Raw genomic sequence first — 24,296 nt, forward strand, 5'->3', positions numbered from 1 at the left:
GTTGGTATATTAGTTTGTAGGTCATATTAGTTTGTAGTTCATATTAGTTTGTAGTTCATATTAGTTTGTTGGTCATATTAGTTTGTAGGTCATATTAGTTTGTAGGTCATATTAGTTTGTAGGTCATATTAGTTTGTTGGTATATTAGTTTGTTGGTCATATTAGTTTGTTGGTCGTATTAGTTTGTTGGTCGTATTAGTTTGTAGGTCGTATTAGTTTGTAGGTCGTATTAGTTTGTTGGTCGTATTAGTTTGTAGGTCGTATTAGTTTGTAGGTCATATTAGTTCGTAGGTCATATTAGTTTGTTGGTCATATTAGTTTGTAGGTCATATTAGTTTGTAGGTCATATTAGTTTGTAGGTCATATTAGTTTGTAGGAAGTATTAGTTTGTTGGTCATATTAGTTTGTAGATCATATTAGTTTGTAGGTCATATTAGTTTGTTGGTCATATTAGTTTTTAGGTCATATTAGTTTGTTGGTCGTATTAGTTTTGTTGGTCGAATTAGTTTGTTGGTCATATTAGTTCACATTAGTTTGTTGGTCATATTAGTTTGTAGGTCATATTAGTTTGTTGGTCATATTAGTTTGTTGGTCATATTAGTTTGTAGTTCATATTAGTTTGTTGGTCGTATTAGTTTGTTGGTCGTATTAGTTTGTTGGTATATTAGTTTGTAGGTCATATTAGTTTGTAGGTCATATTAGTTTGTTGGTCGTATTAGTTTGTAGGTCATATTAGTTTGTAGGTCGTATTAGTTTGTAGGTCATATTAGTTCGTAGGTCATATTAGTTTGTTGGTCATATTAGTTTGTAGGTCATATTAGTTTGTAGGTCATATTAGTTTGTAGGTCATATTAGTTTGTAGGAAGTATTAGTTTGTTGGTCATATTAGTTTGTAGATCATATTAGTTTGTAGGTCATATTAGTTTGTTGGTCATATTAGTTTTTAGGTCATATTAGTTTGTTGGTCGTATTAGTTTGTTGGTCGAATTAGTTTGTTGGTCATATTAGTTCACATTAGTTTGTTGGTCATATTAGTTTGTAGGTCATATTAGTTTGTTGGTCATATTAGTTTGTTGGTCATATTAGTTTGTAGTTCATATTAGTTTGTAGTTCATATTAGTTTGTAGGTCATATTAGTTTGTTGGTATATTAGTTTGTAGGTCATATTAGTTTGTAGGTCGAATTAGTTTGTAGGTCGTATTAGTTTGTAGGTCGTATTAGTTTGTTGGTCGTATTAGTTTGTTGATCGTATTAGTTTGTTGATCGTATTAGTTTGTTGATCGTATTAGTTTGTAGGTCATATTAGTTTGTTGGTCGTATTAGTTTGTTGATCGTATTAGTTTGTTGATCGTATTAGTTTGTTGGTCGTATTAGTTTGTAGGTCATATTAGTTTGTTGGTCGTATTAGTTTGTTGATCGTATTAGTTTGTTGATCGTATTAGTTTGTAGGTCATATTAGTTTGTTGGTCATATTAGTTTGTTGGTCGTATTAGTTTGTTGGTCGTATTAGTTTGTTGATCGTATTAGTTTGTAGGTCATATTAGTTTGTTGGTCGTATTAGTTTGTTGATCGTATTAGTTTGTAGGTCGAATTAGTTTGTTGATCGTATTAGTTTGTAGGTCGTATTAGTTTGTAGGTCGAATTAGTTTGTAGGTCGTATTAGTTTGTAGGTCGTATTAGTTTGTAGACCGAATTAGTTTGTTGATCGTATTAGTTTGTAGGTCGTATTAGTTAGTAGGTGGTATTAGTTTGTAGGTGGTATTAGTTTGTAGGTCGTATTAGTTTGTAGACCGAACCGTTCGGACGCGACAGACATTTTCATGAGAAGACAGATTTTCAGGATGTCTCATGGTCTGACAAACAACACTCCAGCTCTGACACTTTTCACTAAAGATGCGGAATTGCGACATCGGCTGATGTGGTGGATTGAGACACATCCAACCCAATATCTCTAAACAGACAGATTGTATTATTTTATTATGTTAATTAGATTTCCGCAGGGCCCCAAACCTTTTAGGCTAAGGATTAAGAAACAAAATTGTTTAAAGAAAATGGTGATAAAGAAAATATACCAGGTTGCAAAATTGTTGGGAAGAGATTTCCATTGTATCAATTCCTTGGAACATGATTTATGAACTGATACATAAAATGACCCCTGATTCAAAACTTAGAGTGTTTCATTTGTAATTATTATACAACATTCTCTCAACCAATAGAATGTTATATATATGGGGGATACAACCATCCCAGCTCTGCAGATTTTGCTGTGAGGAGGTAGAGTCATTAGATCACTTATTTTGGTAAATCCCTGCTGCAGTGTGTGCAAACCTGGTCAAGAACTACAGGAAACGTATGATCTCTGTAATTGCAAACAAAGGTTTCTGTACCAAATTTTAAGTTCTGCTTTTCTGATGTATCAAATACTTATGTCATGCAATAAAATGCAAATTAATTACTTAAAAATCATACAATGTGATTTTCTGGATTTTTGTTTTAGATTCCGTCAGGGGCAAAATAATACATAAAGAAAATATAATAAAAATATATATATGAGGGATTGGAAATGATGCAGACAATTACACTGATAGAAGCCACTATCTATCTGCAATATTAAATATGATCTACCCTCTAAAACAATATGTATATATAAATAACAAATGCTAAATCATAGTACATACTCTGCTGTTCTATTGTTCAGGTAATCATGTGGAACGATGTCCGATCATAATTTTTGTTCTTTGTTGTTTGAATTAACGTCTGTGTTTTAATATCGCAAACTGACGTGGCAGTTTCACCTCTATGGATTCCAACTTTAAGGTCAGGGTCAAAAGGAGAAATGAACTGGGTAATGGATAGACAGGTTGAGATATGACTAGAGGAGGGGTGTAATCTGAGGAGGAGGAAATAGAAGGTTCCTAGGAATATCTGTTCTGTAGAACTCTGATAGGTGAATGGAGGAGAGATACAGTTCCTAGGAATAAGTATTGTTTAGAACTCTGAATGGAGGAGAGATACAGTTCCTAGGAATATGTATTGTGTAGTACTCTGAATGGAGGAGAGATACAGTTCCTAGGAATATGTATTCTGTAGAACTCTGATAGGTGAATTTTTTGCCAACTTAACTGGAGAAAATGTATAAAAGAGACACTCAGCTCTTCGATGTGACACTTTCTCCCAGAGAAGACACTTTCACCCAGAGAAGACACTTTCTCCCAGAGAAGACACTTTCTCCCAGAGAAGACATTTTCTCCCAGAGAAGACACTTTCTCCCAGAGAAGACACATTCTACCAGAGAAGACACTTTCTCCCAGAGAAGACACATTCTCCCAGAGAAGACACTTTCTCCCAGAGAAGACACTTTCTCCCAGAGAAGACACGTTCTCCCAGAGAAGACACATTCTCCCAGAGAAGACACATTCTCCCAGAGAAGACACATTCTCCCAGAGAAGACACATTCTCCCAGAGAAGACACATTCTCCCAGAGAAGACACATTCTCCCAGAGAAGACACTTTCTCCCAGAGAAGACACATTCTCCCAGAGAAGACACATTCTCCCAGAGAAGACACATTCTCCCAGAGAAGACACATTCTCCCAGAGAAGACACGTTCACCCAGAGAAGACACTCCAGAACAGAGGAAGAACTCAACATCGCAGGTAAAGAAATGACTTCCAATGAAGGGTTCTGATGTGTATATGAGTATGTCTGTGTTACTATAAAGGGTGGTGGTGGGATACATGGGTTTCACTTGTTCCACTAACACCATAACACCTGATTCAGATGATCAAAGAATCAGTCTTCAATGTGGATCAGAATTGATGTAAGACGAAAACAAATTCATGACTAATGAAGTCCTCTAGGGGGCAGTGTTACCACTCCTGATGTGTGATAATGTCTTTTAGTGTTGTTTTTTCAGTTAACCAATTCATTTATATATGTTTATAATGAATCATTTGACTCAGACGAGACCAAATGTCTGTTTTAGTATCTGTTTAGGGTGTTTTTGTGCATCCTTGAAGTCATAATTTTATCAAGCCCTGTTTCCCCTTTAGGACACCTGTAGAAAATACTTAGTAAAGCTGGTCGCTGATTCCTTCATATGTTATACTTATCAGATGTCCTGGTCTTTGGTGTATTTAGTGTGTCATTTCATGCTTCATATGATGTGTTGACCAATGTCACTCTGTATTCTCACTTTACAGACACTTGTCTCCAACGACACAAAATGGCTTCTAAATACATCACAGAAATTGCAATCTCCACTAGCCCTGAAAAGGAGAAAGAGCTTCATGGCCAAGGCTATCAAAAGACAAATGTCAACCTCAACCAAGGCAATTCATCCACCACTAAAGTTTACATCTGGTTCAGAAATGGCAGTGGTGAACCCATCACCAGAGTCCAGTTTTCATTCACTGATAAAATGAAAGAGGACCTGAAAAAAGCAGGGTTCACTGAGCTCCCAGCAAACCTCAACTCTGGAACACACGGAGACGTCATCCAGCTGTGGTACCATAGTGGTGCAAGCCCTAAGTACGACATTCCCATTGAAGATCTCTTCCTCACCACTGATGAGAACAAAGAGGCCGCTCAATTCAAGCTCGGCTGGGAAAGGCTACCTTGCAATCTGAACCGCGGTAACCCAGGAGATTTCATCACCCTCTGGTTGAAGAGAAAGAGTGAGACCTACATCTGTGACGTTGCTGCCACCACCTCAGTTCAACAACACATGAACCTTTTCAAAGAGGGCTACATCCGGATGGATGAAGATCTCAACAGAGGTTCTGGAGGAAACCCCATCTTCCTCTGGTACCGTCAATCCACTGAAATGGGCGGCGGGATCACCGGGATGGATGCATCCATCAACCATGCACAGGATTCCATCCTACAGAACGCTGGTTTCACCGTGGTGAATGTTAACCTCAATGATGGAACAAGCGGTCAGCCAGTGATGGTCTGGTTCAAGAAAGTTGGATCTCTCCCGATCAAGGCCTTGACCGTTACATCCAACAACAAGGATGTTTGTCCTTATAAGGAGGCCGGCTTGATCCTCATCGATAAAAATCTGAATACTGGCAACAATGGTATGCCCCTCTACCTCTGGTATGGCAAATAAAACCCTGAGTTGGAGAGGCAGAATCAGCCCAAAATTGTGCCAGATATTAGCTTTTGCATGGCAATTTATCTGTTTAATTTTTAAATATTTTTCTGACACAATGTTAGCTTTTATGTCATAAAGTCACTGTCAGAGATCATTTAGAAAGTTTTCTTTAATGTTGTTTTCAATCAATTAACAATAGAATTATAGAAATTATATTTTAGCAGCAGGTTTAATTCTTCTGAATATACCAAGGGGTTGTAAGGTTTTATGTAGCATTGTGTTAGTCAGATATTATTTTGAAAAACCTGAGCAAAGTAATACAATTAAAATGATTCCTGTGTAACACTGATCATTATGTTAATCAATAAAGAAAGCATATCAAATGAGAACATTGTACCTTTTAATTCATTGAATGCTTGACCTTATCACAAAGGCCTGATAACACCTACTGTACATTATCATTTATATTATAATGACCAGGAATGGGAGAGTACAAAGCTCACAGATGCACATTAAGGTGGATAATGTAAGAATCTGATAACACCTACTGTACATTACCATGTCTATTATAATGACCAGGAATGGGAGAGGACAAAGCTCACAGATGCACATTAAGGTGGATAATGTAAGAATCTGATAAATAACATTCCTAAAGCTTTGTTTCACTGATAACTCACATTTGACAACGTCTGGGTGCCTTGCAGATTGTAGGATATGTTTCCTTTGACTTGATCATCAAGTAGTTACAGCTATCACTGCGATGCAGTGCCTTAGACCACGGCACCACTCGGGAGCCCCGTAACAGTATTCTCTCTTGATCGGAGATCCTTGAGTTTCCCAGCCGCCTGTCTAGGCTTTATGCCTGAGCCCGAAATCAACAAAGATAGAAATAATGTCATTGTTTTCAAATATGTATTATTGTCACTGACAGTTCAACTTAGCAACTCTAAATAGACACTTTTTAACTATACATGTCACAATTCCAAACCTAACAAAGCACAAACAGTCTATTTTCCGGCAATTTATCCGCTCCTTTTACCAGCATTGCTTTGCGTAGACTCCAGAAATATAGAATTGCTTTCTAATTTAAAGCTGTTGACTGCTGTGACGCTCGCGGCCAGTCTGTTGTCTGTCATTCACTACCGTGCATTGTAATTCCAGTTTGTACACGCTCATTCACGTTTGGTTTGATTTGGCCTTAAGACTCACTGCTGGAGATGAGAGGTAAACCCTTTAACTTTAACGTATGGGGTTACATATGTCTGGAAATACGTTTTGGTCAACGTCCCTTTACAGTTGGCTTTTTTCATGCAGCTGTTGTGAATGTTGTATTTTTGTTATAAGAAAGCGCTCCAAGAATCCAAGAGAAAAATCGCCAGTGGTCAAGGCTCCAATTCCAGAATGTCCTTGCCAATGAATGAATGAATCTATGAGCTAAAACACCATGTTTCCTGGTATCGGTGACCACACAGTGGCTATAATCCTACAGGTGATTTAAAGTATTATGATGACAGTAACGTGTGTGTTGTAGGCCTGTTCTCAGCCATTTACCTTGATCTTCATGGTGCTGCGATCTCTTTCTGCCTGTGGTCACCGATACCAGGGAACATGGTGGTACCACCAGACAGGACATTGTTGGCGTACAGGTCCTCCGTATGTGGTTACCGATACCAGGGGACATGGTGGTACCACCAGATAGGACATTGTTGGTGTACAGGTCCTTACGGATGTCAATGTCACACTTCATGACGAACTCCATAACTTGCAGGGGGCGGCACAGCAGTTAGATCAGTGACAATAAACAAACTCCATAACCTGCACAGCAATTAACATGCCGTATCAACACTGTTTCAAGTTCTCCCTAATAACACATGTATTTAACCAGAATCTCCAGTGGCACAGCTAGCACTGCGATGCAGTGCCTTAGACCACTGCGCCACACGGGAGCCCCGTAACAGTATTCTCTCTTGAACGGAGTTCCTCGAGTTTCCCTGCCGCCTGGCTAGGCTATATTCCACAGAGGGCAGAGTATCTGACGGTTTTCATCTGCAATGAAAGGTAGCAGAGCTAAAGCAGTGTTTGTCAGACCAGGAAATATCCCAGAAATCGGTCTTCTGACGAAAACTTCTGTAGCGTCCGAACGGCCTACAAACTTATGACAACTCTGTGGAAAGAGGAGACTCTGACAAATACGATGGTGGTCTCTGTTTGTCTTTACAACCCCTACCAGTTTCAGAGGATTTGTGCCAACTTCTGTTTGTGGCGTCCAAACCGTCTGGTTTACAAACTAATGTGTCCCCACTGTGGAAAGAGGGTATTCTAGTTTTGCTCTATGACCCCCACAAGTGTCAAGGGCCTCGTCTGAACGTCATACAAACTTACAGAAGTATGGAGGCACAATCAGTAGAGATGGCGCCGACGGAGATGGTGGCCTCGCGACTAGCTCTTAGGAAACTTTGCAGTATTTTTTTGTTGTTGATGTATTCTATTTTACATTATTAGCTCAGGAAATGTTTTGTGTCATTACATACAGCCGGGAAAAACTATTAGATATCAGAGCGGCGGTAACTCACCAGAACTACCAGCATTACGACCAGGAATACGACACGGAAGCAGATCCTTGGTTCGCTCTCACCAAAGCAATTCAACTGATTCCAGAGGCCATCAAATAACTTTCCTGGACTTTATGCAAACTGGAAACCACATATCCAGAGGCTGCATTTATTGTAGCTGGGGATTTTAACAAAGCAAATATGGGACTAGGCTGCTGAAGTTCTATCAACATATTGACTGTAGTACTTGCACAGCTAAAACACTAGTTTGTTGGTATAATAGTTTGTTGGTCGTATTAGTTTGTTGGTCATATTAGTTTGTAGGTCACATTAGTTTGTAGTTCATATTAGTTTGTTGGTCATATTAGTTTGTTGGTATATTAGTTTGTATTAGTTTGTAGGTCGTATTAGTTTGTTGGTATATTTGTTTGTATTAGTTTGTAGGTCATATTAGTTTGTTGGTATATTTGTTTGTATTAGTTTGTAGGTCACATTAGTTTGTAGCTCATATTAGTTTGTTGGTATATTTTTTTGTAGGTCATATTAGTTTGTAGGTCATATTAGTTTGTAGGTCACATTAGTTTGTAGTTCATATTAGTTTGTTGGTCACATTAGTTTCTAGGTCATATTAGTTTGTATTAGTTTGTTGGTCATATTAGTTTGTAGGTCACATTAGTTTGTATTAGTTTGTAGGTCATATTAGTTTGTAGGTCACATTAGTTTGTAGTTCATATTAGTTTGTTGGTCATATTAGTTTGTAGGTCATATTAGTTTGTTGGTCATATTAGTTTGTAGGTCATATTAGTTTGTAGGTCACATTAGTTTGTAGTTCATATTAGTTTGTTGGTCATATTAGTTTGTTGGTCATATTAGTTTGTAGGTCATATTAGTTTGTAGTTCATATTAGTTTGTTGGTCATATTAGTTTGTAGGTCATATTAGTTTGTAGTTCATATTAGTTTGTAGGTCACATTAGTTTGTAGTTCATATTAGTTTGTAGGTCATATTAGTTTGTAGGTCATATTAGTTTTTTGGTCGTATTAGTTTGTAGGTCGTATTAGTTTGTAGGTCGTATTAGTTTGTAGGTCGTATTAGTTTGTAGGTCGTATTAGTTTGTTGGTCGTATTAGTTTGTTGGTATATTAGTTTGTAGGTCATATTAGTTTGTAGTTCATATTAGTTTGTAGTTCATATTAGTTTGTTGGTCATATTAGTTTGTAGGTCATATTAGTTTGTAGGTCATATTAGTTTGTAGGTCATATTAGTTTGTTGGTATATTAGTTTGTTGGTCATATTAGTTTGTTGGTCGTATTAGTTTGTTGGTCGTATTAGTTTGTAGGTCGTATTAGTTTGTAGGTCGTATTAGTTTGTTGGTCGTATTAGTTTGTAGGTCGTATTAGTTTGTAGGTCATATTAGTTCGTAGGTCATATTAGTTTGTTGGTCATATTAGTTTGTAGGTCATATTAGTTTGTAGGTCATATTAGTTTGTAGGTCATATTAGTTTGTAGGAAGTATTAGTTTGTTGGTCATATTAGTTTGTAGATCATATTAGTTTGTAGGTCATATTAGTTTGTTGGTCATATTAGTTTTTAGGTCATATTAGTTTGTTGGTCGTATTAGTTTTGTTGGTCGAATTAGTTTGTTGGTCATATTAGTTCACATTAGTTTGTTGGTCATATTAGTTTGTAGGTCATATTAGTTTGTTGGTCATATTAGTTTGTTGGTCATATTAGTTTGTAGTTCATATTAGTTTGTTGGTCGTATTAGTTTGTTGGTCGTATTAGTTTGTTGGTATATTAGTTTGTAGGTCATATTAGTTTGTAGGTCATATTAGTTTGTTGGTCGTATTAGTTTGTAGGTCATATTAGTTTGTAGGTCGTATTAGTTTGTAGGTCATATTAGTTCGTAGGTCATATTAGTTTGTTGGTCATATTAGTTTGTAGGTCATATTAGTTTGTAGGTCATATTAGTTTGTAGGTCATATTAGTTTGTAGGAAGTATTAGTTTGTTGGTCATATTAGTTTGTAGATCATATTAGTTTGTAGGTCATATTAGTTTGTTGGTCATATTAGTTTTTAGGTCATATTAGTTTGTTGGTCGTATTAGTTTGTTGGTCGAATTAGTTTGTTGGTCATATTAGTTCACATTAGTTTGTTGGTCATATTAGTTTGTAGGTCATATTAGTTTGTTGGTCATATTAGTTTGTAGTTCATATTAGTTTGTAGTTCATATTAGTTTGTAGGTCATATTAGTTTGTTGGTATATTACTTTGTAGGTCATATTAGTTTGTAGGTCGAATTAGTTTGTAGGTCGTATTAGTTTGTAGGTCGTATTAGTTTGTTGGTCGTATTAGTTTGTTGATCGTATTAGTTTGTTGATCGTATTAGTTTGTTGATCGTATTAGTTTGTAGGTCATATTAGTTTGTTGGTCGTATTAGTTTGTTGATCGTATTAGTTTGTTGATCGTATTAGTTTGTTGGTCGTATTAGTTTGTAGGTCATATTAGTTTGTTGGTCGTATTAGTTTGTTGATCGTATTAGTTTGTTGATCGTATTAGTTTGTAGGTCATAAAAACAATATGTATATATAAATAACAAATGCTAAATCATAGTACATACTCTGCTGTTCTATTGTTCAGGTAATCATGTGGAACGATGTCCGATCATAATTTTTGTTCTTTGTTGTTTGAATTAACGTCTGTGTTTTAATATCGCAAACTGACGTGGCAGTTTCACCTCTATGGATTCCAACTTTAAGGTCAGGGTCAAAAGGAGACATGAACTGGGTAATGGATAGACAGGTTGAGATATGACTAGAGGAGGGGTGTAATCTGAGGAGGAGGAAATAGAAGGTTCCTAGGAATATCTGTTCTGTAGAACTCTGATAGGTGAATGGAGGAGAGATACAGTTCCTAGGAATAAGTATTGTTTAGAACTCTGAATGGAGGAGAGATACAGTTCCTAGGAATATGTATTGTGTAGTACTCTGAATGGAGGAGAGATACAGTTCCTAGGAATATGTATTCTGTAGAACTCTGATAGGTGAATTTTTTGCCAACTTAACTGGAGAAAATGTATAAAAGAGACACTCAGCTCTTCGATGTGACACTTTCTCCCAGAGAAGACACTTTCACCCAGAGAAGACACTTTCTCCCAGAGAAGACACTTTCTCCCAGAGAAGACATTTTCTCCCAGAGAAGACACATTCTACCAGAGAAGACACTTTCTCCCAGAGAAGACACATTCTCCCAGAGAAGACATTTTCTCCCAGAGAAGACACATTCTACCAGAGAAGACACTTTCTCCCAGAGAAGACACATTCTCCCAGAGAAGACACTTTCTCCCAGAGAAGACACTTTCTCCCAGAGAAGACACATTCTCCCAGAGAAGACACATTCTCCCAGAGAAGACACATTCTCCCAGAGAAGACACATTCACCCAGAGAAGACACTTTCTCCCAGAGAAGACACATTCTCCCAGAGAAGACACATTCTCCCAGAGAAGACACATTCTCCCAGAGAAGACACATTCACCCAGAGAAGACACATTCACCCAGAGAAGACACTCCAGAACAGAGGAAGAACTCAACATCGCAGGTAAAGAAATGACTTCCAATGAAGGGTTCTGATGTGTATATGAGTATGTCTGTGTTACTATAAAGGGTGGTGGTGGGATACATGGGTTTCACTTGTTCCACTAACACCATAACACCTGATTCAGATGATCAAAGAATCAGAGTCTTCAATGTGGATCAGAATTGATGTAAGACGAAAACAAATTCATGACTAATGAAGTCCTCTAGGGGGCAGTGTTACCACTCCTGATGTGTGATAATGTCTTTTAGTGTTGTTTTTTCAGTTAACCAATTCATTTATATATGTTTATAATGAATCATTTGACTCAGACGAGACCAAATGTCTGTTTTAGTATCTGTTTAGGGTGTTTTTGTGCATCCTTGAAGTCATAATTTTATCAAGCCCTGTTTCCCCTTTAGGACACCTGTAGAAAATACTTAGTAAAGCTGGTCGCTGATTCCTTCATATGTTATACTTATCAGATGTCCTGGTCTTTGGTGTATTTAGTGTGTCATTTCATGCTTCATATGATGTGTTGACCAATGTCACTCTGTATTCTCACTTTACAGACACTTGTCTCCAACGACACAAAATGGCTTCTAAATACATCACAGAAATTGCAATCTCCACTAGCCCTGAAAAGGAGAAAGAGCTTCATGGCCAAGGCTATCAAAAGACAAATGTCAACCTCAACCAAGGCAATTCATCCACCACTAAAGTTTACATCTGGTTCAGAAATGGCAGTGGTGAACCCATCACCAGAGTCCAGTTTTCATTCACTGATAAAATGAAAGAGGACCTGAAAAAAGCAGGGTTCACTGAGCTCCCAGCAAACCTCAACTCTGGAACACACGGAGACGTCATCCAGCTGTGGTACCATAGTGGTGCAAGCCCTAAGTACGACATTCCCATTGAAGATCTCTTCCTCACCACTGATGAGAACAAAGAGGCCGCTCAATTCAAGCTCGGCTGGGAAAGGCTACCTTGCAATCTGAACCGCGGTAACCCAGGAGATTTCATCACCCTCTGGTTGAAGAGAAAGAGTGAGACCTACATCTGTGACGTTGCTGCCACCACCTCAGTTCAACAACACATGAACCTTTTCAAAGAGGGCTACATCCGGATGGATGAAGATCTCAATAGAGGTTCTGGAGGAAACCCCATCTTCCTCTGGTACCGTCAATCCACTGAAATGGGCGGCGGGATCACCGGGATGGATGCATCCATCAACCATGCACAGGATTCCATCCTACAGAACGCTGGTTTCACCGTGGTGAATGTTAACCTCAATGATGGAACAAGCGGTCAGCCAGTGATGGTCTGGTTCAAGAAAGTTGGATCTCTCCCGATCAAGGCCTTGACCGTTACATCCAACAACAAGGATGGTTGTCCTTATAAGGAGGCCGGCTTGATCCTCATCGATAAAAATCTGAATACTGGCAACAATGGTATGCCCCTCTACCTCTGGTATGGCAAATAAAACCCTGAGTTGGAGAGGCAGAATCAGCCCAAAATTGTGCCAGATATTAGCTTTTGCATGGCAATTTATCTGTTTAATTTTTAAATATTTTTCTGACACAATGTTAGCTTTTATGTCATAAAGTCACTGTCAGAGATCATTTAGAAAGTTTTCTTTAATGTTGTTTTCAATCAATTAACAATAGAATTATAGAAATTATATTTTAGCAGCAGGTTTAATTCTTCTGAATATACCAAGGGGTTGTAAGGTTTTATGTAGCATTGTGTTAGTCAGATATTATTTTGAAAAACCTGAGCAAAGTAATACAATTAAAATGATTCCTGTGTAACACTGATCATTATGTTAATCAATAAAGAAAGCATATCAAATGAGAACATTGTACCTTTTAATTCATTGAATGCTTGACCTTATCACAAAGGCCTGATAACACCTACTGTACATTATCATTTATATTATAATGACCAGGAATGGGAGAGTACAAAGCTCACAGATGCACATTAAGGTGGATAATGTAAGAATCTGATAACACCTACTGTACATTACCATGTCTATTATAATGACCAGGAATGGGAGAGGACAAAGCTCACAGATGCACATTAAGGTGGATAATGTAAGAATCTGATAAATAACATTCCTAAAGCTTTGTTTCACTGATAACTCACATTTGACAACGTCTGGGTGCCTTGCAGATTGTAGGATATGTTTCCTTTGACTTGATCATCAAGTAGTTACAGCTATCACTGCGATGCAGTGCCTTAGACCACGGCACCACTCGGGAGCCCCGTAACAGTATTCTCTCTTGATCGGAGATCCTTGAGTTTCCCAGCCGCCTGTCTAGGCTTTATGCCTGAGCCCGAAATCAACAAAGATAGAAATAATGTCATTGTTTTCAAATATGTATTATTGTCACTGACAGTTCAACTTAGCAACTCTAAATAGACACTTTTTAACTATACATGTCACAATTCCAAACCTAACAAAGCACAAACAGTCTATTTTCCGGCAATTTATCCGCTCCTTTTACCAGCATTGCTTTGCGTAGACTCCAGAAATATAGAATTGCTTTCTAATTTAAAGCTGTTGACTGCTGTGACGCTCGCGGCCAGTCTGTTGTCTGTCATTCACTACCGTGCATTGTAATTCCAGTTTGTACACGCTCATTCACGTTTGGTTTGATTTGGCCTGAAGACTCACTGCTGGAGATGAGAGGTAAACCCTTTAACTTTAACGTATGGGGTTACATATGTCTGGAAATACGTTTTGGTCAACGTCCCTTTACAGTTGGCTTTTTTCATGCAGCTGTTGTGAATGTTGTATTTTTGTTATAAGAAAGCGCTCCAAGGATCCAAGAGAAAAATCGCCAGTGGTCAAGGCTCCAATTCCAGAATGTCCTTGCCAATGAATGAATGAATCTATGAGCTAAAACACCATGTTTCCTGGTATCGGTGACCACACAGTGGCTATAATCCTACAGGTGATTTAAAGTATTATGATGACAGTAACGTGTGTGTTGTAGGCCTGTTCTCAGCCATTTACCTTGATCTTCATGGTGCTGCGATCTCTTTCTGCCTGTGGTCACCGATACCAGGGAACATGGTGGTACCACCAGACAGGACATTGTTGGCGTACAGGTCCTCCGTATGTGGTTACCGATACCAGGGGACATGGTGGTACCACCAGATAGGACATTGTTGGTGTACAGGTCCTTACGGATGTCAATGTCACACTTCATGACGAACTCCATAACTTGCAGGGGGCGGCACAGCAGTTAGATCAGTGACAATAAACAAACTCCATAACCTGCACAGCAATTAACATGCCGTATCAACACTGTTTCAAGTTCTCCCTAATAACACATGTATTTAACCAGAATCTCCAGTGGCACAGCTAGCACTGCGATGCAGTGCCTTAGACCACTGCGCCACACGGGAGCCCCGTAACAGTATTCTCTCTTGAACGGAGTTCCTCGAGTTTCCCTGCCGCCTGGCTAGGCTATATTCCACAGAGGGCAGAGTATCTGACGGTTTTCATCTGCAATGAAAGGTAGCAGAGCTAAAGCAGTGTTTGTCAGAGCAGGAAATATCCCAGAAATCGGTCTTCTGACGAAAACTTCTGTAGCGTCCGAACGGCCTACAAACTTATGACAACTCTGTGGAAAGAGGAGACTCTGACAAATACGATGGTGGTCTCTGTTTGTCTTTACAACCCCTACCAGTTTCAGAGGATTTGTGCCAACTTCTGTTTGTGGCGTCCAAACCGTCTGGTTTACAAACTAATGTGTCCCCACTGTGGAAAGAGGGTATTCTAGTTTTGCTCTATGACCCCCACAAGTGTCAAGGGCCTCGTCTGAACGTCATACAAACTTACAGAAGTATGGAGGCACAATCAGTAGAGATGGCGCCGACGGAGATGGTGGCCTCGCGACTAGCTCTTAGGAAACTTTGCAGTATTTTTTTGTTGTTGATGTATTCTATTTTACATTATTAGCTCAGGCAATGTTTTGTGTCATTACATACAGCCGGGAAAAACTATTGGATATCAGAGCGGCGGTAACTCACCAGAACTACCAGCATTACGACCAGGAATACGACACGGAAGCAGATCCTTGGTTCGCTCTCACCAAAGCAATTCAACTGATTCCAGAGGCCATCAAATAACTTTCCTGGACTTTATGCAAACTGGAAACCACATATCCAGAGGCTGCATTTATTGTAGCTGGGGATTTTAACAAAGCAAATATGGGACTAGGCTGCTGAAGTTCTATCAACATATTGACTGTAGTACTTGCACAGCTAAAACACTAGTTTGTTGGTATAATAGTTTGTTGGTCGTATTAGTTTGTTGGTCATATTAGTTTGTAGGTCACATTAGTTTGTAGTTCATATTAGTTTGTTGGTCATATTAGTTTGTTGGTATATTAGTTTGTATTAGTTTGTAGGTCGTATTAGTTTGTTGGTATATTTGTTTGTATTAGTTTGTAGGTCATATTAGTTTGTTGGTATATTTGTTTGTATTAGTTTGTAGGTCACATTCGTTTGTAGTTCATATTAGTTTGTAGGTCATATTAGTTTGTTGGTATATTTTTTTGTAGGTCATATTAGTTTGTAGGTCATATTAGTTTGTAGGTCACATTAGTTTGTAGTTCATATTAGTTTGTTGGTCATATTAGTTTGTAGGTCATATTAGTTTGTAGGTCATATTAGTTTGTAGGTCATATTAGTTTGTAGGTCATATTAGTTTGTAGGTCATATTAGTTTGTAGGTCATATTAGTTTGTAGGTCATATTAGTTTGTTGGTCATATTAGTTTCTAGGTCATATTAGTTTGTATTAGTTTGTTGGTCATATTAGTTTGTAGGTCACATTAGTTTGTATTAGTTTGTAGGTCATATTAGTTTGTAGGTCACATTAGTTTGTAGTTCATATTAGTTTGTTGGTCATATTAGTTTGTAGGTCATATTAGTTTGTAGGTCACATTAGTTTGTAGTTCATATTAGTTTGTTGGTCATATTAGTTTGCAGGTCATATTAGTTTGTATTAGTTTGTAGGTCATATTAGTTTGTAGGTCACATTAGTTTGTAGTTCATATTAGTTTGTTGGTCATATTAGTTTGTAGGTCATATTAGTTTGTAGGTCATATTAGTTTGTTGGTCATATTAGTTTGTAGGTCATATTAGTTTGTAGGTCATATTAGTTTGTTGGTCATATTAGTTTGTAGGTCATATTAGTTTCTAGGTCATATTAGTTTGTAGGTCATATTAGTTTGTTGGTCATATTAGTTTGTAGGTCATATTAGTTTGTATTAGTTTGTTGGTCATATTAGTTTGTAGGTCATATTAGTTTGTATTAGTTTGTTGGTCATATTAGTTTGTAGGTCATATTAGTTTGTTGGTATATTTTTTTGTAGGTCATATTAGTTTGTAGGTCATATTAGTTTGTAGGTCATATTAGTTTGTATTAGTTTGTTGGTCATATTAGTTTGTAGGTCATATTAGTTTGTTGGTATATTTTTTTGTAGGTCATATTAGTTTGTTGGTCATATTAGTTTGTAGGTCACATTAGTTTGTAGTTCATATTAGTTTGTAGGTCATATTAGTTTGTAGGTCATATTAGTTTGTATTAGTTTGTTGGTCATATTAGTTTGTAGGTCATATTAGTTTGTATTAGTTTGTTGGTCATATTAGTTTGTAGGTCATATTAGTTTGTTGGTATATTTTTTTGTAGGTCATATTAGTTTGTTGGTCATATTAGTTTGTAGGTCACATTAGTTTGTAGTTCATATTAGTTTGTTGGTCATATTAGTTTGTAGGTCACATTAGTTTGTAGGTCATATTCGTTTGTTGGTCATATTAGTTTGTAGTTCATATTAGTTTGTAGTTCGTATTAGTTTGTATTAGTTTGTTGGTATATTAGTTTGTATTAGTTTGTAGGTCGTATTAGTTTGTTGGTATATTTGTTTGTATTAGTTTGTAGGTCATATTATTTTGTTGGTATATTTGTTTGTATTAGTTTGTAGGTCACATTAGTTTGTAGTTCATATTAGTTTGTTGGTCATATTAGTTTGTAGGTCATATTAGTTTGTAGTTCATATTACTTTGTAGGTCACATTAGTTTGTAGTTCATATTAGTTTGTAGGTCATATTAGTTTGTAGGTCATATTAGTTTTTTGGTCGTATTAGTTTGTAGGTCGTATTAATTTGTAGGTCGTATCAGTTTGTAGGTCGTATTAGTTTGTTGGTCGTATTAGTTTGTTGGTATATTAGTTTGTAGGTCATATTAGTTTGTAGTTCATATTAGTTTGTAGGTCATATTAGTTTGTAGGTCATATTAGTTTGTAGGTCATATTAGTTTGTTGGTCATATTAGTTTGTTGGTCGTATTAGTTTGTTGGTCGTATTAGTTTGTTGGTATATTAGTTTGTAGGTCATATTAGTTTGTAGGTCATATTAGTTTGTTGGTCGTATTAGTTTGTAGGTCATATTAGTTTGTAGGTCGTATTAGTTTGTAGGTCATATTAGTTCGTAGGTCATATTAGTTTGTTGGTCATATTAGTTTGTAGGTCATATTAGTTTGTTGGTCGTATCAGTTTGTAGGTCGTATTAGTTTGTTGGTCGTATTAGTTTGTTGGTATATTAGTTTGTAGGTCATATTAGTTTGTAGTTCATATTAGTTTGTTGGTCATATTAGTTTGTAGGTCATATTAGTTTGTAGGTCATATTAGTTTGTTGGTATATTAGTTTGTTGGTCATATTAGTTTGTTGGTCGTATTAGTTTGTTGGTCGTATTAGTTTGTTGGTATATTAGTTTGTAGGTCATATTAGTTTGTAGGTCATATTAGTTTGTTGGTCGTATTAGTTTGTAGGTCATATTAGTTTGTAGGTCGTATTAGTTTGTAGGTCATATTAGTTCGTAGGTCATATTAGTTTGTTGGTCATATTAGTTTGTAGGTCATATTAGTTTGTAGGTCATATTAGTTTGTTGGTCATATTAGTTTGTTGGTCATATTAGTTTGTAGGTCATATTAGTTTGTTGGTCATATTAGTTTGTAGGTCATATTAGTTTGTAGGTCATATTAGTTTGTAGGTCATATTAGTTTGTTGGTCATATTAGTTTGTAGGTCATATTAGTTTGTATTAGTTTGTTGGTCATATTAGTTTGTAGGTCATATTAGTTTGTATTAGTTTGTTGGTCATATTAGTTTGTAGGTCATATTAGTTTGTAGGTCACATTAGTTTGTAGTTCATATTAGTTTGTTGGTCATATTAGTTTGTAGGTCATATTAGTTTGTAGGTCATATTAGTTTGTTGGTCATATTAGTTTGTAGGTCATATTAGTTTGTAGGTCATATTAGTTTGTTGGTCATATTAGTTTGTAGGTCATATTAGTTTGTAGGTCATATTAGTTTGTAGGTCATATTAGTTTGTTGGTCATATTAGTTTGTAGGTCATATTAGTTTGTATTAGTTTGTTGGTCATATTAGTTTGTAGGTCATATTAGTTTGTATTAGTTTGTTGGTCATATTAGTTTGTAGGTCATATTAGTTTGTTGGTATATTTTTTTGTAGGTCATATTAGTTTGTAGGTCATATTAGTTTGTAGGTCATATTAGTTTGTATTAGTTTGTTGGTCATATTAGTTTGTAGGTCATATTAGTTTGTTGGTATATTTTTTTGTAGGTCATATTAGTTTGTTGGTCATATTAGTTTGTAGGTCACATTAGTTTGTAGTTCATATTAGTTTGTAGGTCATATTAGTTTGTAGGTCATATTAGTTTGTATTAGTTTGTTGGTCATATTAGTTTGTAGGTCATATTAGTTTGTATTAGTTTGTTGGTCATATTAGTTTGTAGGTCATATTAGTTTGTTGGTATATTTTTTTGTAGGTCATATTAGTTTGTTGGTCATATTAGTTTGTAGGTCACATTAGTTTGTAGTTCATATTAGTTTGTTGGTCATATTAGTTTGTAGGTCACATTAGTTTGTAGGTCATATTCGTTTGTTGGTCATATTCGTTTGTTGGTCATATTAGTTTGTAGTTCGTATTAGTTTGTATTAGTTTGTTGGTATATTAGTTTGTATTAGTTTGTAGGTCGTATTAGTTTGTTGGTATATTTGTTTGTATTAGTTTGTAGGTCATATTATTTTGTTGGTATATTTGTTTGTATTAGTTTGTAGGTCACATTAGTTTGTAGTTCATATTAGTTTGTTGGTCATATTAGTTTGTAGGTCATATTAGTTTGTAGTTCATATTACTTTGTAGGTCACATTAGTTGGTAGTTCATATTAGTTTGTAGGTCATATTAGTTTGTAGGTCATATTAGTTTTTTGGTCGTATTAGTTTGTAGGTCGTATTAATTTGTAGGTCGTATCAGTTTGTAGGTCGTATTAGTTTGTTGGTCGTATTAGTTTGTTGGTATATTAGTTTGTAGGTCATATTAGTTTGTAGTTCATATTAGTTTGTTGGTCATATTAGTTTGTAGGTCATATTAGTTTGTAGGTCATATTAGTTTGTTGGTATATTAGTTTGTTGGTCATATTAGTTTGTTGGTCGTATTAGTTTGTTGGTCGTATTAGTTTGTAGGTCGTATTAGTTTGTAGGTCGTATTAGTTTGTTGGTCGTATTAGTTTGTTGGTATATTAGTTTGTAGGTCATATTAGTTTGTTGGTCGTATTAGTTTGTTGGTCGTATTAGTTTGTTGGTATATTAGTTTGTAGGTCATATTAGTTTGTAGGTCATATTAGTTTGTTGGTCGTATTAGTTTGTAGGTCATATTAGTTTGTAGGTCGTATTAGTTTGTAGGTCATATTAGTTCGTAGGTCATATTAGTTTGTTGGTCATATTAGTTTGTAGGTCATATTAGTTTGTAGGTCATATTAGTTTGTTGGTCATATTAGTTTGTTGGTCATATTAGTTTGTAGGTCATATTAGTTTGTTGGTCATATTAGTTTGTAGGTCATATTAGTTTGTAGGTCATATTAGTTCGTAGGTCATATTAGTTTGTAGGTCATATTAGTTTGTTGGTCATATTAGTTTGTAGGTCATATTAGTTTGTAGGTCATATTAGTTTGTTGGTCATATTAGTTTGTAGGTCATATTAGTTTGTAGGTCATATTAGTTTGTTGGTCATATTAGTTTGTAGGTCATATTAGTTTGTAGGTCATATTAGTTTGTAGGTCGTATTAGTTTGTAGGTCATATTAGTTCGTAGGTCATATTAGTTTGTTGGTCATATTAGTTTGTAGGTCATATTAGTTTGTAGGTCACATTAGTTTGTAGTTCATATTAGTTTGTAGGTCATATTAGTTTGTAGGTCATATTAGTTTGTATTAGTTTGTTGGTCATATTAGTTTGTAGGTCATATTAGTTTGTATTAGTTTGTTGGTCATATTAGTTTGTAGGTCATATTAGTTTGTTGGTATATTTTTTTGTAGGTCATATTAGTTTGTTGGTCATATTAGTTTGTAGGTCACATTAGTTTGTAGTTCATATTAGTTTGTTGGTCATATTAGTTTGTAGGTCACATTAGTTTGTAGGTCATATTCGTTTGTTGGTCATATTAGTTTGTAGTTCATATTAGTTTGTAGTTCGTATTAGTTTGTATTAGTTTGTTGGTATATTAGTTTGTATTAGTTTGTAGGTCGTATTAGTTTGTTGGTATATTTGTTTGTATTAGTTTGTAGGTCATATTAGCTTGTTGGTATATTTGTTTGTATTAGTTTGTAGGTCACATTAGTTTGTAGTTCATATTAGTTTGTTGGTCATATTAGTTTGTAGGTCATATTAGTTTGTAGTTCATATTACTTTGTAGGTCACATTAGTTTGTAGTTCATATTAGTTTGTAGGTCATATTAGTTTGTAGGTCATATTAGTTTTTTGGTCGTATTAGTTTGTAGGTCGTATTAATTTGTAGGTCGTATCAGTTTGTAGGTCGTATTAGTTTGTTGGTCGTATTAGTTTGTTGGTATATTAGTTTGTAGGTCATATTAGTTTGTAGTTCATATTAGTTTGTTGGTCATATTAGTTTGTAGGTCATATTAGTTTGTAGGTCATATTAGTTTGTTGGTATATTAGTTTGTTGGTCATATTAGTTTGTTGGTCGTATTAGTTTGTTGGTCGTATTAGTTTGTAGGTCGTATTAGTTTGTAGGTCGTATTAGTTTGTTGGTCGTATTAGTTTGTTGGTATATTAGTTTGTAGGTCATATTAGTTTGTTGGTCGTATTAGTTTGTTGGTCGTATTAGTTTGTTGGTATATTAGTTTGTAGGTCATATTAGTTTGTAGGTCATATTAGTTTGTTGGTCGTATTAGTTTGTAGGTCATATTAGTTTGTAGGCCGTATTACTTTGTAGGTCATATTAGTTTGTAGGTCATATTAGTTTGTTGGTCATATTAGTTTGTAGGTCATATTAGTTTGTAGGTCATATTAGTTTGTTGGTCATATTAGTTTGTAGGTCATATTAGTTTGTAGGTCATATTAGTTTGTTGGTCATATTAGTTTGTAGGTCATATTAGTTTGTTGGTCATATTAGTTTGTAGGTCATATTAGTTTGTAGGTCATATTAGTTCGTAGGTCATATTAGTTTGTAGGTCATATTAGTTTGTTGGTCATATTAGTTTGTAGGTCATATTAGTTTGTAGGTCATATTAGTTTGTTGGTCATATTAGTTTGTAGGTCATATTAGTTTGTAGGTCATATTAGTTTGTTGGTCATATTAGTTTGTAGGTCATATTAGTTTGTAGGTCATATTAGTTTGTAGGTCGTATTAGTTTGTAGGTCATATTAGTTCGTAGGTCATATTAGTTTGTTGGTCATATTAGTTTGTAGGTCATATTAGTTTGTAGGTCATATTAGTTTGTAGGAAGTATTAGTTTGTTGGTCATATTAGTTTGTAGATCATATTAGTTTGTAGGTCATATTAGTTTGTTGGTCATATTAGTTTTTAGGTCATATTAGTTTGTTGGTATATTAGTTTTTAGGTCATATTAGTTTTTAGGTCGTATTAGTTTGTTGGTCGAATTAGTTTGTTGGTCATATTAGTTCACATTAGTTTGTTGGTCATATTAGTTTGTAGGTCATATTAGTTTGTTGGTCATATTAGTTTTTAGGTCATATTAGTTTGTTGGTCGTATTAGTTTGTTGGTCGAATTAGTTTGTTGGTCATATTAGTTCACATTAGTTTGTTGGTCATATTAGTTTGTAGGTCATATTAGTTTGTTGGTCATATTAGTTTGTTGGTCATATTAGTTTGTAGTTCATATTAGTTTGTAGTTCATATTAGTTTGTAGTTCATATTAGTTTGTAGTTCATATTCGTTTGTTGGTCATATTAGTTTGTAGGTCATATTAGTTTGTTGGTATATTAGTTTGTAGGTCATATTAGTTTGTAGGTCGTATTAGTTTGTAGGTCATATTAGTTTGTAGGTCGAATTAGTTTGTAGGTCGTATTAGTTTGTAGGTCGTATTAGTTTGTTGGTCGTATTAGTTTGTTGATCGTATTAGTTTGTTGATCGTATTAGTTTGTTGATCGTATTAGTTTGTAGGTCATATTAGTTTGTAGGTCGTATTAGTTTGTAGGTCATATTAGTTTGTAGGTCGAATTAGTTTGTAGGTCGTATTAGTTTGTAGGTCGTATTAGTTTGTTGGTCGTATTAGTTTGTTGATCGTATTAGTTTGTTGATCGTATTAGTTTGTTGATCGTATTAGTTTGTAGGTCATATTAGTTTGTTGGTCGTATTAGTTTGTTGATCGTATTAGTTTGTTGATCGTATTAGTTTGTTGGTCGTATTAGTTTGTAGGTCATATTAGTTTGTTGGTCGTATTAGTTTGTAGGTCATATTAGTTTGTTGGTCGTATTAGTTTGTTGGTCGTATTAGTTTGTTGATCGTATTAGTTTGTAGGTCATATTAGTTTGTTGGTCGTATTAGTTTGTTGATCGTATTAGTTTGTTAATCGTATTAGTTTGTTGGTCGTATTAGTTTGTAGGTCATATTAGTTTGTAGGTCGTATTACTTTGTAGGTCGAATTAGTTTGTTGATCGTATTAGTTTGTAGGTCGTATTAGTTTGTAGGTCGAATTAGTTTGTAGGTCGTATTAGTTTGTAGGTCGTATTAGTTTGTAGACCGAATTAGTTTGTTGATCGTATTAGTTTGTAGGTGGTATTAGTTTGTAGGTCGTATTAGTTTGTAGACCGAACCGTTCGAACGCGACAGACATTTTCATGAGAAGACAGATTTTCAGGATGTCTCATGGTCTGACAAACAACACTCCAGCTCTGACACTTTTCACTAAAGATGCGGAATTGCGACATCGGCTGATGTGGTGGATTGAGACACATCCAACCCAATATCTCTAAACAGACAGATTGTATTACTTTATTATGTTAATTAGATTTCCGCAGGGCCCCAAACCTTTTAGGCTAAGGATTAAGAAACAAAATTGTTTAAAGAAAATGGTGATAAAGAAAATATACCAGGTTGCAAAATTGTTGGGAAGAGATTTCCATTGTATCAATTCCTTGGAACATGATTTATGAACTGATACATAAAATGACCCCTGATTCAAAACTTAGAGTGTTTCATTTGTAATTATTATACAACATTCTCTCAACCAATAGAATGTTATATATATGGGGGATACAACCATCCCAGCTCTGCAGATTTTGCTGTGAGGAGGTAGAGTCATTAGATCACTTATTTTGGTAAATCCCTGCTGCAGTGTGTGCAAACCTGGTCAAGAACTACAGGAAACGTATGATCTCTGTAATTGCAAACAAAGGTTTCTGTACCAAATTTTAAGTTCTGCTTTTCTGATGTATCAAATACTTATGTCATGCAATAAAATGCAAATTAATTACTTAAAAATCATACAATGTGATTTTCTAGATTTTTGTTTTAGATTCCGTCAGGGGCAAAATAATACATAAAGAAAATATAATAAAAATATATATATGAGGGATTGGAAATGATGCAGACAATTACACTGATAGAAGCCACTATCTATCTGCAATATTAAATATGATCTACCCTCTAAAACAATATGTATATATAAATAACAAATACTAAATCATAGTACATACTCTGCTGTTCTATTGTTCAGGTAAT

At 35.5% G+C, this 24,296-nt stretch overlaps 2 protein-coding genes across 2 annotated transcripts; both read left to right on the forward strand.

Moving 5' to 3' along the window:
* The first annotated feature begins 3,296 nt into the window (after nt 1-3,296).
* On the forward strand, nt 3,297-5,486 carry LOC139567158 (uncharacterized). The gene is made up of 2 exons (XM_071388636.1): nt 3,297-3,655; nt 4,202-5,486. The coding sequence occupies exon 2, from the start codon at nt 4,225-4,227 to the stop codon at nt 5,110-5,112; it is 888 nt and encodes a 295-aa protein (XP_071244737.1). The 5' UTR covers nt 3,297-3,655; nt 4,202-4,224; the 3' UTR covers nt 5,113-5,486.
* Nucleotides 5,487-10,864: 5,378 nt separating this feature from the next.
* On the forward strand, nt 10,865-13,076 carry LOC139567153 (uncharacterized). Its single transcript, XM_071388632.1, has 2 exons — nt 10,865-11,243; nt 11,792-13,076. The coding sequence occupies exon 2, from the start codon at nt 11,815-11,817 to the stop codon at nt 12,700-12,702; it is 888 nt and encodes a 295-aa protein (XP_071244733.1). The 5' UTR covers nt 10,865-11,243; nt 11,792-11,814; the 3' UTR covers nt 12,703-13,076.
* The last annotated feature ends 11,220 nt before the right edge of the window (nt 13,077-24,296 follow it).

Source organism: Salvelinus alpinus, unplaced genomic scaffold (genome assembly GCF_045679555.1).
Source record: "Salvelinus alpinus unplaced genomic scaffold, SLU_Salpinus.1 scaffold_56, whole genome shotgun sequence".
NCBI lineage: Eukaryota > Metazoa > Chordata > Actinopteri > Salmoniformes > Salmonidae > Salvelinus > Salvelinus alpinus.

Bases quoted from the DNA above. Each gene is read 5' to 3' on its own strand.
- LOC139567158 (XM_071388636.1), top strand. From the start codon at position 4,225: ATGGCTTCTAAATACATCACAGAAATTGCAATCTCCACTAGCCCTGAA.
- LOC139567153 (XM_071388632.1), top strand. From the start codon at position 11,815: ATGGCTTCTAAATACATCACAGAAATTGCAATCTCCACTAGCCCTGAA.